At 42.1% G+C, this 15,212-nt stretch overlaps 2 protein-coding genes across 2 annotated transcripts in view; one reads left to right on the forward strand and one right to left on the reverse strand.

Moving 5' to 3' along the window:
• bace2 (beta-secretase 2) overlaps nt 1–3,911 on the forward strand; it is a 23,743-nt gene extending 19,832 nt beyond the window's left edge. The window contains exon 9 of the mRNA XM_080427826.1: nt 478–3,911. Coding sequence (XP_080283952.1) covers nt 478–719 — 242 coding nt within the window. The 3' untranslated portion in view covers nt 720–3,911. The remainder of the gene's footprint in view (nt 1–477) is intronic.
• Nucleotides 1,840–14,776, reverse strand: LOC308085780 (transmembrane protease serine 2-like; the record flags this gene model as incomplete). The annotated part of the gene is made up of 13 exons (XM_080429090.1): nt 1,840–4,406; nt 7,231–7,383; nt 9,170–9,312; nt 9,530–9,631; nt 10,106–10,278; nt 10,676–10,838; nt 11,164–11,207; nt 11,545–11,655; nt 12,099–12,228; nt 13,246–13,359; nt 13,786–13,878; nt 14,455–14,620; nt 14,762–14,776. The coding sequence occupies 13 exons, from the start codon at nt 14,774–14,776 to the stop codon at nt 4,389–4,391; spliced, it is 1,425 nt and encodes a 474-aa protein (XP_080285216.1). The 3' UTR covers nt 1,840–4,388.
• Between the last annotated feature and the right edge of the window lie 436 nt (nt 14,777–15,212).

Genomic DNA, 15,212 nt, shown 5'->3' on the forward strand with positions numbered 1-15,212 from the left:
AGAGAGAATAATAATAAAGAAAAAGACGGAAACCAAAAAGTAAAACCTGCTCCATTTTTAGCAATCCAGGTTATGTGAAGGTCTGGTGGAGCAACAACAAATACTGTAATAGTAGCAGTAAGGTTCAATGGGTTACTACTTAAAGGTAGGGAAAGTGATTTTCTTTGGTTAAAAGAAGTGCTAAATGGCTCTATATTCTGATAGTGCTCATTGCTATAGAGTGTTTGTTCAGTAACAGGAGTCTCCACGTCCAATTTCATCCAATCAGGACAGAGAACTCAGTCAGGACACAGATTAAACATGTGCAATTAGAAGTGATGACACAAAGAAATGAGCCGACAAAATTGGAACTGGACGCTATAAAAATGAAGCTGATAAACGGGTACTCTCTCCGGATTGGCTGACATTGTGTCACCTACCTGAACATTTATTTTCTGTTTATTAAAGAGCTCTTTTTGTTCTCCTTTCTGGCCATAGTGAGTGGTGGGTTGCCGCTGTCGGAGATCGCAGGACCGTTCACAGCAGCAGACGTATCGGCAGACTGCTCCAGCGGGGTCCTGAGGGAGCCCCTCCTCTGGGTGATCTCCTACGCCCTGATGGGGGTCTGCGGTCTGGTCCTCCTCGTACTGCTGCTGCTGCTGGTGCTGCCGTGGCGACGGGGGGACCGCTCGGGGGAGATCACGGACGAGTCCTCGCTGGTCCGCAACCGCATCAAGTGACTGAGAGGGCTGGGATGGGAGTTCGGGGCCAACGGGCTGAGGGCGGCGGGCTACGAATTGACTGGTGCACCGGCGGAGATCAGGGAACGGGCTCATGGCGCTGCTCTGACCAATGAGACTTGTTGCCTGAAAGACCGTAGGTCATCGGGTTGACCCGTAGAGCTAAATATGAGAGGATCCACCCCCTCTTAAAGACAATCACAGGAGAGTAGGTATTTCTAAAATAGGACATTCCTGTTTCTGCTATCTCTGTGAGGTAATCTAATAATCATGGCTTCTTAAGCAGTTTAAATATGACTTGTTTATCTTGCACTCAATTTGCCAAATGTCATTCATTCCAGAAGGTTTGCCATAGCAGTTGCCTCAATAACTGCTTTTCTATAGTTGATGCTGCTCTCCAAAACTATTTATACATTTTCAAATTAAAGTAGGCTAACACCAACCTAATTTTGTGATAAGTGAAGGAATCTGACCAGTGCCTTTTTTTAAATTGCTGATTGATTTTGTCTTTCCATCTTTCAGGGAGTGAAATCGGTCATTATTTTCATTCAATTGATCACTGTCAACCAAATATCACCAGGTTTCACATAATGTTTACAATGCCTGTTGTGCCTTCTGAGGATCATCTTAACTCCTCTACAGGGACATGTCATCAGTGGTCTGCTAAATTGCACTTTGTTTTTATAGAGCACCGAAGTCCTGACGTCACTCGTTCATCCCCAGGTTTGCGGAAGTAATTTCTCTATGGAGAATAACATTGGGTCATCTTAGAATCGTCTCATATAAGAATTGTGGTCCAAAAATAAACACCGCGTGTCGGCGTTATTGTCAGGGAGGAGGTTCTGTATAGTTTATGATAGTCAGTCACTTATATTTGATACAGTCTGTTTCTGGCGAAAATGTAACTAATTTGGCGGAAGTAACATTATCGTTTTCTCACCGTCAGTTGATGCTTCATATCCATAAGAGTCAACCCGCCGTGGTCATTTGTTTATTTTTGGAACACAGTTCTTATTTGACGCGATATTAAATACGTCTATGGGATTCAGAACGGGGGTGGAAAACTGCGAACCAGGTAGACAAACAAAGGATGTGTAAATGACGTCAGACTTCGGCGGTCTATTGTCGATCAAAGGTTTAACACAAAAACAACTAGAAAGGTGCGCTAAGTAGAGCGCAAATCTCCGCCAGGAGGCATGCTCTAATAACAATTGTGAAGTATGCAGGTAATTTCTGACTACAGCCATGAAAGAGTTGTACATCAACTCCACTGTCTTCCTCCCTCTCTGGCTCATACACATTCAATTGTCTACCTCTCTCCATCTTTCTCTCTGCTTTGGTGATGGTTTGTGCATGTCCTGTGAAAGACTGACTTAAACCCTAAGCTTATTTTGTTTTCCAGTTCAGTGAAATAAATTACAGCAGCCCTTATAGTACACAGTGATTTAAGCCACGCAGCGGGAATTAATAATCGGTGCATAAGATTAATCCGTACGTTAGATTTGGGACTACTGTCTATGCTTACACATTGGCACACCTACTGTATTTCTAACAAACCTACTATTAATGTTATCGTCTCAGATTTGAAAAATATTCAAGCATTGAGGTGGTCTGCTGTCAGCCTGCGCAGTAGGGATGATAACGATTCACTCAACTCAAGATTTCACGATTCACGATCCTGGGTTCACGACTTTCATTGAATTTTCCATACAAACCGTTCTAAAGAACAGAAACATCTAACAGTAGGATAATTATTCACTGTCATATGAACGGTAAACCGTGCACTACTGTGTTCACAACGTTGCCGCTAAAGCCTAATTTATACTTTTAGTGCACATGCCAAAAAAGAGTGCTTGCAGTGAACAAGCTAACTCCAAACTAGATTAAGTACTTAAAACATTACAATTTTACTGATTTGAATTGTCACATTTGTATTGATAATTAACTGTCTCTGTGATGTATTGTTACATCCCTGCTGAACAGCCTTGTTGTTATGTAAGATAAACTACAGACAGACACACACACAGAGGTGAATGCATGATCTCCTGGCAGAGATGATGATCAATACTCGACAGGAGTGGAACCAGTTTAGATTCACGTACAGTACAGTAGGTGCTGCAATTTAAGAGATTCATGTAATTTTACTAATACTGTATACATGACCCTTTTATATTTAAATCTACTTGAATGCGAGTGTACAATATGATTCCAAAAAGCTACTCTTTAGACATGGGTGTGAATATTAGATTTGCAAGGATGCATATTTATACTGAAGTGTTTTTTGCCAATCAAAATATGGAGCACAAAGCAATGCTAGCTTTCTTTCTCAACTACCACTAACTGTTCTCAAGTCTTTATGAGAGGAAAGCACCCATAAGAAATTATTATTTAAAGGGACTACACCATGAATTTAAAAAAATATATATATATTTAATATATTGTTTATGTCCCTCAAACGTTTTTCAAAAGGTTTGAGCCTAAATCAAGCCTCAGATATACTCATTCCAACTAACTTCTCTCTGGCTTATAAAGCACTTTCACCTGCAATACCACATTGTCATGTTTGGCACGGGGCGCTATTGAGCCAGTTTGTATGCATGTTATCTCCTGGTTCTGTGTGGAAAAAGTACTATGGGAGGGATTGTACCCTGACGTGACGTGAAGTCATGTCACGTCAGGGACCAAATTAGTTTGGCCTGTTTTGAGACCAATTCACAGAAAACCCCAGATTTGCTGTGAAAGCCTGAGTGTTCAAACTGGGGTATTTTTGGGGATAGAAGAGAGGTAGGGGAGACCAAAAACACACAAAAAAGAAGAAAAAGTTAAAATTCATGGTGTAGTCCCTTTAAGAAAAACGATATTTGTCAATATTGATTAATTTCTGTTTTGTAAATGTGTTTTAAAGGATGTGACTTGGTAGTCAATTTGCCTCTTATCCCAGATTCTCTGTCGACAAAATCAAGCCAAATGTGTGTAGTCAGAAAAAGCCACAGCTGAAATGGTGCCGGACAATCAAACAAAACAGAAACCTGCAGTACTATTTTTTTCTGGGTCTTGTGTGCAAACTGCACTATTACTGTGTGTGCCAAATTGTAAAGTTGTGAAAATGTTCACAACTCAATCTTCAACTGTATGTTCTCGTCCTGTGCCAGATTCGTGATGATTCTGTAAATAAAATAACTTAGTCATGGATTACACATTCTGGCTTTTTAGTTGGGGGACAAGACATGTCTATGTGATTCAATGGAATTCAGTTTGTGAGTGACACCTTGTGTTTGCACTGGGTAATACATTTAATGACTTAACACAATTATGATTTTTTAATCTTTTTTAAATTAATGTACAGTGATGCATATTCTATGTACACAATATAGTAAATGGATTCTCCATGATCATATACAGTATATAAACATGTATTCAACATAGGCCTCGCCTTAATTTTTACTTACATCCAACAAAGCCAGATAGTGAGTCTAATGCAGAATGCTACAATTGTTTGCACATGCTGGTGATTAAAAAAAGAGTGTCAGAATTCCTAAAATGTAATATATGGCAAATAAGTTAAGGTTGTGTGAGACATTGACTGTACACTTCCCCACTCCCGACAGTCAAAAACTGTAAACAATAAAAATGAACTTGACAAATCACGTTTGGCCTTTCTTTTGATGCTTATTCATCTTGATATTTCTGCAAACAAAACAAAAACAGGAATCAGGATTAGTCAAATGTATTATGCAAATAAAGGATGCAAAGATAGAACTATGTAATCTCGGAGGAGCATTCTTTAATTATTTTCTAGGTAATCAAGATACAGCATGAAAACTATGTCAAACTAACTTTAAGCATGCCTGTACTGGGCACAACGTAATGATAGGCACACATTCTAACTGGGTGTGGGGGTGGTAAGGGACCTGAACATCGGATAGGGGGCACTGGCCCAAAAAAGGTTGAGAAACACTGGTCTAGAAGCAGTGGTTTTCAACCCTTTTCATATCAAGGAGGACCACTATTTATTCTGCATTTGAGCCACAGACCACCATCTGATGAGATTCTGCCTCTCAGACCCAAGACTTAGAATATTTTGTTACCGTTAGATACGATTTTGTCCACAATTCCATGCTATATTGATGTTGGTACCATAGGAGAGATAACAGGCAAACGTTGATCAAAATAGCAATGTTTAAATTAAGTAATGCAGATGTTTAACAATAATTTAACTCTTGAGAGTGCAAAATGAAACCAAATGGACCCGAAAGGGTTCATTTGGTTTCATTTTACACTCTCAGGAGTTATCAGGGTCCATTTGGTTACCAACTCTCCATCATTTAGCTGGGGACCACCTGGAACCCCCTCAAGGACCACTGGTCTGGTCTAGAGTGAAAAAAGGAGGGGGCCAAGTACAGATTCCTGGAGGACCCCAGTCAAGGAAGGTTTTAAGTGGTTAATGTACTACTCAGAGTATTTAAGCGCAACTTCTGCTCCACCCAGGGGCCTGTTCCTCAAAAGGTGAATTAGAGCTAAAGCCTGGCTTTACCACCTATCCTGGCTTAATTTAGCCAGGATTAGAGCTGAGTCGGTTCCTCAAAAGGTGAATTATCTTGAAGATTAGTTTAGCCAGTTCACCCTGGCTAAGTTTAGCCTTATCCGATTCCTCAAAAGAGAATTGAAGCAAGCCTAGCTTAGTTACCATGGCAATTTAGCTGTGAAGTTAGCCTGGTCAGGAGCAGGCTAACAGCCAAGCTTTATTAATCCAGTGCCTTGTTCTTCAAGTTTTGTGAAATAGCTGTTAGTCCAATGACTCCAATCATAAACCAATGAGTTTTTCTACACTTATTCAATTCTTATGCAAAAATCAAAGATCTACAAGCCCGAAATGTTTTTGTCTTATGGCGGCCGGGGGTCCCCGGCCCCCCATGGACCCCCGCCCCCGTGGACCCCCGGACCCCCGTGTACCCCCGGCCCCCTGTGTACCTCCGGACCCCCGTGGACCCCCGGACCCCCATGGACCTCCGGACCCCCGTGGACCCCCGGACCCCCATGGACCTCCGGACCCCCGGACCCCCATGGACCTCCGGACCCCCGTGGACCCCCGGACCCCCATGGACCTCCGGACCCCCGTGGACCCCCGGACCCCCATGGACCTCCGGACCCCCGTGGACCCCCGGACCCCCATGGACCCCCGGACCCCCATGGACCTCCGGACCCCCATGGACCTCCGGACCCCCGTGGACCCCCGTATACCCCAGACCTCTGTTGGGGGTCAACGGGGGTCCGGGAGTACACGGGGAGCCCGGCCCCCCGTGTACTCCCGGACCCCCGTTGACCCCCGTGGACCTCCGGACCCCCGGACCCCCATGGACCTCCGGACCCCCGTGGACCCCCGCCCCCGTGGACCCCCGTATACCCCAGACCTCTGTTGGGGGTCAACGGGGGTCCGGGAGTACACGGGGAGCCCGGCCCCCCGTGTACTCCCGGACCCCCGTTGACCCCCGTGGACCGTGGACCCCCGGCCGCCAAAAGGCAAGCTTTTCCCTTGTAGATCTTCGATTTTAGAAATTTGAAATTAGAAAATTATTCTAAGTGTTTATAATTATAATTCCAACATTCACTTAAACTCCTTATGTTTAAACCTAACTGAATTATATATTTATGGATTTGTATATAAATTAATTGCATATTTTTGGACAACTTGTGCATTTAATTTGTCGGCAATACTTTGCCACGCTTTCTCCCTGGATCTATATTTATTGGGGCCGTGTTTCCTTTCTTGCTTATTATAAATTTTACTTCCTTGTAAGATTCCATGAGCTGCTGCAGTGCTGCTGTTCAGCCACAGAGAAGAACGCCGCTCTGGTTTTGGGCTCCATGATTGGTCAAGTTCAAGGATTCTGCTATCGACTTTCATGGTCTTTTATAGAAATAAGTGAAGCCTGGCTTCATTATCCTGGCTCGACACAGCCTGGCTTGACAAGGCCTAGCTCGACAAAGTCGCTCCTTTTCAGCCTGGCTTGGCGTTCCAGGAACCGAATAAACCAGGCTATACGGACCCGACTTTGTCAAGCCTGGATTTGACTTAAATCCAGGCTTATTTAATTCACCTTTCGAGGAACAGGCCTCAGATCAGGAAAATTGTCTTTAGATGGGTGGAATAGTAAATTGATACTTTTTTGTTTTAAAGGATCTACACCATGAATTAAAAAAATAATAATAATATTTAATATCATATTGTTTATGTCCCTCAAACGTTTTTCAAAAGGTTTGAGCCTAAATCAAGCCTCAGATATAGTCATTCCAACTAACTTCTCTCTGGCTTATAAAGCACTTTCACCTGCAATACCAAAAAGAGAGACCAAAAACACACAAAAAAATAAGAAAAATGTTAAAATTCATGGTGTAGTCCCTTTAAACAACATCCACGCCCGCTTTGCTTCATGGATGTGTTTATGGCTCGGTGTGCTCTTAACGTTAGGTCTAGACTTTCATTTTCATATCATTGCACTGGACCTCTCACCTCCATCTGATGGTAAATCCAACCCAGGAAATAGGTTACATTGCCATAGACCCCTGGTTTGTTTCTCTGAGCACATTGCTCTCCCCAGCTAGTGTCCCCTACCAGCCACCATACACCATCCATCTCTGACACCAAAGGCCCACCGCTGTCACCCTGAAAATGACATAGTGAAAGTTCTGTCCATTAGTTATTGACCTACTGTACGTGCGCGCGCGCGCACACACACACACACACACACACACACACACACACACACACACACACACACACACACACACACACACACACACACACACACACACACACACACACACACACACACACACACACACACACACACACACACACACACACACACACAATTCTGTCAAAATAGAATGTAATAGCTGATCTACAATCCCACGTGTTGCAACACAATGTCATAATATGAGCTTGTAGATCAGCTATTTTAGGGGACGTGCACAGATAGACTCTAGGTGGTGCTAGGGCACCTGCCCTGTATGTAGCCCATGGTGACATCAATCAATTCTGGATTAAAAGCTTCTAATATATTAACAATTCCCCAAAATGTGCATTGCAATTTTCTTCTATAAATCTCACACCGCGCAAGGTGCCCTTTTTGAGTGGTGCTAGCCACTCCAAGGAGTGACTTTGTCTGTGTGTCTGTGTGTCCGTCTGTGTGTCTGTGTGTGTGTCCGTATGAGCACGGCCCCTCTGTATGTTTGAGCACAGCCTCAACAGCTGCGGCTGATTGCAACACAAAGATGCAACCAGTTACACTAATTATACACACACACACACACACACACACACACTTTTGAGTAAAAATACTTAACATGAGTAAAAATACTTAAAATGAGTAAAAATACTTAAATATTAGTAAAGATACTTTAAAGTTCCTAAACTGAGTAAAAATACTTACAATGAGTAAAAATACTTAAAATGAGTAAAAATACTTAAAATTAGTAAAAATACTTAAAAGATGTTAAAATGAGTAAAAACACGTAAAAATCTGTAAAATACTTTGAAGTCATCAAAGTCTGTAAAAAGTAACTAACGAAATGAACTCATGAAAGGCAACACTCTCTTCACACTGGGTGTGATTTTTTTTTTACTTGAGCACCTGCCCCTCAAAATGTCTGTGCACGCCACTGTTATTAGGCAATAGCTGAGGTAATAGTACTGCCATCTTTGTCCAAGCTGATGTTTTGTCGCTGCTTCACTTACTAAGACATTATTGAACGAATTGCATTTGTGGCAAATCCCGCTCGACTGTAAGATCCTAATAACACTGTGGGCTCATCCCTAGGCTGCTCCAAGATCTGTTTGTCACATTCTCTTGCTGCTCAGTCTCTCCCAAACCCATATCTCCCATTAGGGGAATATGCTAATGTTTGGTAGTAGCTACATTTGTTACTTTGACTGCTACACTCTGAAAATGCAGGAAACGACTCAATGAACAGGTGCATGCACATGCACACTTTCATGTATGTATGTATCCATCCCAGCCAGTGATGTTTTTTGTCTTCTTCCTTTTTCCTCAATGTAATCATTTTGTCAATTCCCAACTTTCCCCACACAAGTGTAGGTAGGGCCTGTCACTGCTGACAAACAGTTGGTCATACGGGAGGGAGTAGACGAGCATGTGTCTCCTCCGATACACATGAAGTCCCCAGCCTCTTCTTTTCACCTGACAGTAAGGTGAGGAGCTTCAGCGGGAGGCCTAACACATGTGGAGGAACAAGCTATCTGACCTAGTTGTTCTCCTGGCTCCGCGACCAACCAGTAAGGAGTCCCTAGTGTAGAGACAGAGATTCCCCTGCCCTGCCAGCATCCGAACATGGACTATTCATTGGAGCGCCTGCCAAGCCAGGTGGCAACCGGAGGATTCAAAAACTTCGCCTGTGTGCCACCCGGATGCCCCAGTGATGCGTCTTACCTGGCAGGAATCCACTCCCCCCTCCATCTCTCCCGCACATATCATGTCCCGGGTGATCCTGCCGTTGTAAGATATGGAGCTGTTACAAACAGTGCTGTCTATCAGGGACACCTCAGCTTCCCTCAGGCCTGGGGAGGCATTACCTGTGAGGGAAGAACATGGAGAGATTTCATTGAAATATAGTACATTTGACAAACTTGGTGAAGTAGTGTTCAACTGCTTGGGCCAGCACAGCACGTGAAGTGGGACAGCCCCTAGTGGGATTAATAAAGTTGTTTGAATTGAAATGAAATAAATTACATGTACACTATGATAACCTGAGTTTGTAACCAAAAAATAAATGAAATATTATGGGTTTACCTCCATTGACTGTCCTGCCAAACCCTGATATCCAGCACTTCTGGGGAACAGTGATGTTTAGTCCAACATTGGGCAAGCAGACAGGTCTCATGTCTATAGATGCTACAAAAACATAAGGACGACAGCATCAGCTGTTAAATATACAGTATATACTGTACAGTATAGTATTATACAGCACTGGGTTTTCAGCCCGCTACGCAGCCTTCAAATCTAGTCCCATATTGCGCTGATCAGAGCAATGGTCACAGAGTTATGGCCATTTGAAGTGTTAAACACGGCTGTAAAACTGTTGTAGTGCCCCACATGTGTGCAAGGTTTTCTGGTGTGACTATTCTCATGCCAATCCGCTGAACAGTGTCTGTGCCATGTTTGGTGCGGATTGGAGCAACGGTGCGCCTGTGGCCCCTCAGGGGCCCCTGTTCTCGTGTCATATCCCTGAACAGGGTTTGTGCCACGTTTGGTGCAGATTGTGGCCCCCTGACGGGGTGTTACCCTGCAGTTGGACAGACGTACCTAATAAAGTTCTCCTACTCCTACTGTATGTATGAGTAGGAGTAGTATTAGAATGATACCTACATGTTAGGTCTAATGGGTTGGAGAGCCTCATCAGAGAAATGTCATTCCTCATAGTAAGGCTGTCGAAACCCTCATGGACCACGATGGAGCTCACTGAGCGACTGGGGCTAAAGATGGTGCCTAGCTCATCCACTATTCCTGCATAGACCCTCCAGTCTTCAGGATTGGACCTCCTAGAGGAAAGACGTAAGTTTACATTAAGAGGAATATAAAGTATGGACATCTATAGGGAGACTGTGACGTTTACTTTGCCAAGACCTAGAGGACTATGTGACATAGATACTATAATATCGTCTCTGTCCGGTGGAAACCTCATTATGTCCAAAACTGTTAATTTTCAGCAAAACTAGCAGGTCTGCTACTTTTGATACTTTTGTGTGACGCTGTAGTATGAACAAATAGGGCATTAATTTACGGAAAAAAATCAGTTAAAATATCGAGATAAAATTATGCGTCTCTCTAAAATTGTCCTACTGTGGGAAACAGCATCCATCTGGTATTCTAGGTAGGTCATTCCAGGATAAAAGTGTCCCGCCTGTGGCATTATGTTGTAAGATCGATCAGACTCACCCAGCCACACAGTGTGCTGCAGTCACGATCCATGAGGGGCTGATGATAGAACCTCCACAGGTGTGTGACCCCTCAACCCGCAGGCTGACCTGCCAAGGCCACGCCCCCTGGACAGCAGCTTGGCCCCCGATGATTCTCTCAGAGCGTACTCTACTCCCACAATCTGAAGACAACACTGCTGTTAGAGTGGACACACACACACACACACACACACACACACACACACACACACACGCACTACAAGTAGGGAGAGAAACTAACAGCTACTGTACTGTATGTCAACATACAAATATAAATTGCACATTTTATGTATTATACAAAAAAATATTTGTACAAACACAGTTCTCAATTTTGTTATTAATCGCAAAAGTAAACAATAGAATAATCACTAAGAAAATAATCGATAGTCGCAGCCCTAATAAAAATGACAACAATTGAGCATGGCAATACAAGTTTTTGACAATGTCAAGACATTGATTGTGACATACCAATGCAACGCAACGTCACCACATTGTTGTCTGGACAAGTGTTGCTGGGGATGGCAAACAAATGAAGTTGATGTTAAATGAATGTTGGTTTAAGTTTGATCTAAATATACTGTTGTTGTTTTTTAACCACTTGAACCCTAGGATCCCTATTCTGGGAGGAAGAACATGCCAAAAATAGCAGATCTACAAGCTTACAACGCATCGCAACGTGACACGTTGTAAGCTTGTAGATTGGCTATTTTTGGCAAAGAGATTTAGTGTAGTGAAAAAAGACTCAGGTCTGTTTTACCAAGTATAGAGGGTTTAAGTGGTTAAGACAGAACAGAGCATAATGTGAGACAGAAAAATGACCTCCTGGATGTGTGGGGCCAGTTCACAAACCTGTGGTCAAGTTGTTGCAGTATGGGTGTGTCCACGCTGAACTCAGGTTTCACCAATACAAATCCATTACTAGTGGCAGCCTGCTCTTGGCCCGATGTAAAATATGTGTCCCTGTCAAAGACAATCAACTAAAAGTAAACATCACTTGGTTCATACTCACTAATCTTTTATGTACATGTTGTCAACCTATGGTGCATTTATATAGCGCCTTTATCCTAACTTGGGTGAATGTCATTACATTCGGGCAGGGGTGTCACGTTTTGGGGGCCAAATGCGGCCCCCAAAGAGGTCCAATGCGGCCCCAACATGGTTTTCATCAAAGTAAAAACATACTACCTATTATGACTCCCCTTATTGATACGTAAATCAAATAAACATATATTTAAAATATATAGCTACTGTAACACTCAAGATCCAGAGAAAATAAAGAGTGCAGAACAGAATAATCGTACATCCTTAGATTACTAATATTAGTAATATTTGCAATCTGTAGTGAAGTAATTCATTTGACAATTACAATTAAGCAATGTTACAAGTCAAAAACCATGTCTTACTTGCTATATCCAATGTGCTGACAACTTGCTTTCCCTTGCTGATCTGTCCAACCAGATGAACACACAGGCTTCCAGGATTTACTTTGTGAGGAGTAGATCTGGAGAAGGAAACTGGAGCCATACAATCTCACTAAATAGAAACAACCAGAATAAAGAAAAAATAAATGTCAAAAAGAAATTGGGAGTTAGGACCGACCATAACACAGCCTTAGATTAAATAAGCTTTCAGTCAAAGTATACTTAATTAATGTTCTGTCAGTCATTAAGATAACTCTCTGCAATTGACACTCTAAGCATGTTCAAAGGGTTTATCAGAATTTATTTTTGATGGGTTAGGTCTGCCCCAACATAAAGCTTGATGAGTACTCAGCCAGTGTTAAGCTGTGGGACAATGAATGGATGGTGTGACATAATTATGTTTTACTGCAGGCAAAGTGGTATTTTCTGTGAAAAGTCTAATGGTGTTTATTGCACAGGCACAACTTGGAGCACCGTTTTCTTATTATAGGCTTTACTTTTAGCAGATTTTCTTACTTTAAATAGACTTTCCCACGGACATAACCATTTTGTATTCTTACTGTTGGACTAATGGACTACTGACATCTACTAATTCAAGCTCAGCTACTGTGCAGCTCCTTGAATTACATTCTTTATATTTACAACAATTGAATTTAGGAATTTAGCAGACACTCTTAACCAGAGTGACTTACAAGTGCAAGATCAGTGGAAGCATAGCAAGCATGAACCCTGGAACCCATGAACCATGGCATGAACAACAGGGTAAATAGTCACATAAGTAGAGTGCAAAGGGAACACTGTAGTGCCTCAGATACCAGGTAAACATTGAACCTATCCATATAAGTCATTCTTTATTTGTTGCCAAGATAAATCAATTCTAAATAACAAAAAATTTGAACAAGTAACCAACATACAGTATATTATCTTCATAGTAAACTATCATCCATCGAAAAAGGTGATAAGAAGGGATACAAAGAGAGAGGAGTGCTTGTAAGTCTTTAGACTATGGCGGAAAGTCTATTCCACAGTTTGGGAAAGTGCTAGACAAAGTGCTAGATAAATATGAACTGATTCGTGAGTTGAATAGTGACGTGACGTATATGTATGGACAGTGTATGACCCTCCTTACAGCAGCTAGCCTCGTCCTGACCTCCTGGACAATCCTTGACCCCGTTGCACCAGTCTGACTCCCACACACAGCTCTCATCACCACATGACACCCCGTGGACGCAGCTAGACGATACTAGAAGACAAGAGGGACAAAGAGCTTTGTGTCTCCTTGACTTCAAAAACTAACGAGGAATCATAACTCCCATCTGGTCAGTCTATTGGGGGAAAAAAGCAAGTGCAACAAATATATAATTGCTGTCAGGCAGAAACCATACCATATTTCATCAATTAAATTTAATAAATTAATGCTATTGATCAATCCTTTAACCACTTCAGCCCTCTTATACTTTCTTGCACGATAGTGTCACACAAAAGTGCCGAAAATAGGCAATTATTATCGATCGATTTTTTTTTTACAATAAAGCAACGGTTTTGGACATACAAGGTTTTTGCCCGACAGCGACGATATGTGACGTAAGTATATGATAATAGCTGTTATGTGTGTACATTAGAGACACACCAGGATATCAAATGAAAACCAGTAAATGACTGTACTTACAGTAATAGCCGAGGAGGACTCCAGCCACCAGCAGTAGAAGGAGGAGGCTGATTACAGCACACACAGTGTGTTTAATGCACTTCTGTCTTCTACCTAAGAACCACAACATTGTGATTAGAACTACCTCTGACTCCCAAATCAACAGTGTGTAATCGAGGGGAAACCCCATCTAAACATACTTGATTCTCCACTTGTAGTTGATTAGAACCCTGTGATAAAACGCCATTTGATATAACGAACGCATTAAGACCTGAGGCAGATTCTACAAGTGCCCTCTAAATCAGTACTAGTTCTTCTCACACTTTCAAGATAATTTTTTTTTTGGTTCAAAAATAGCAGATGTACAAGCTCGCAGCACGAAAGGGAGTGACGCGCTGTGAGCTTGTATATCTGCGATTTTTAAATAGCCAACGCTAAAATCTAAAATGACACAGATGCTTCCCCGGTTTTAATGGGTTAACATTTTTTTAAAAGACATTTTCAAGCTGAGATAAATAATTTGCAGTAGGTTGTATCAGATTAGTGTAGGACATACAAATCAGAATGCGATAAATTATGACTGTGAATGATGACTGTCTCATGATTAATTTGAATTCATAGTTTACAGTACATTAATTGGTACTGCTCTATGGCTAAAACAAGGCGAAAAGGTGGACTGGACTACTGTACCTTTGTGGCCAGGGATGGAGTCTGTGATTTCAGGGGGAGGCAGGGGAGCGAGGTCCAGGGCCAGCTGGTGAACATACTGGGGCTGAGGCTCTGATGGGTTGAATGGAGGAGGTCTCCCGCTACCCTGAAGCCTCCCTTTGATGAAATGAAGATCCGAGTCCAGGTACTGTTAGCAGATACACGTAAATACGGATCAAAGTCATAACAAGTGCTGACTTATGTTTCTAGTAGTTATGTTTCATGAGGATTCATGCCTTTTGCTAACAATCACATCAACTACATCAAGTGACATTGAAGGTGTGCTTACCGGATTTGCTGTCATTTCCAGGTCAACACAAAAACACTATGTTAAAAGTATACCTTGTCTGTTAAAAACAATTAAATCCTCTTGAAATTATTAATCTTTAGCAAAGAAAAAAATGCCAATATCCTTGATGAAAATGATCTCTTTACACAGATGTGCGACTGAATTATTAAAAGTTCTCACAAATAAACCTAAAGATCTTTCCAGAAATGGAGCAAAGAAATTGTTTTGAGGAAGAAGAAAAAACCCCACTAACACATCTTCCACATTGTGCTCTCCTTGCATTCTGAGCAGACCCAATGGCCAATCATGAATTATGTCATCACTTTGAAGTTTGCCGGCCCCTTTATTTATATTAGAACAGATTTGACAGAGAGCACACATCATTTAGAATGGTGGGAATTTTACTGAGAAGGGTTATCTCGACATCGTCAACAGAGGTACTGTTGGTTCA

This window comes from Gymnoscopelus braueri (genome assembly GCF_963280865.1).
Source record: "Gymnoscopelus braueri genome assembly, chromosome: 5".
Taxonomy (NCBI): domain Eukaryota; kingdom Metazoa; phylum Chordata; class Actinopteri; order Myctophiformes; family Myctophidae; genus Gymnoscopelus; species Gymnoscopelus braueri.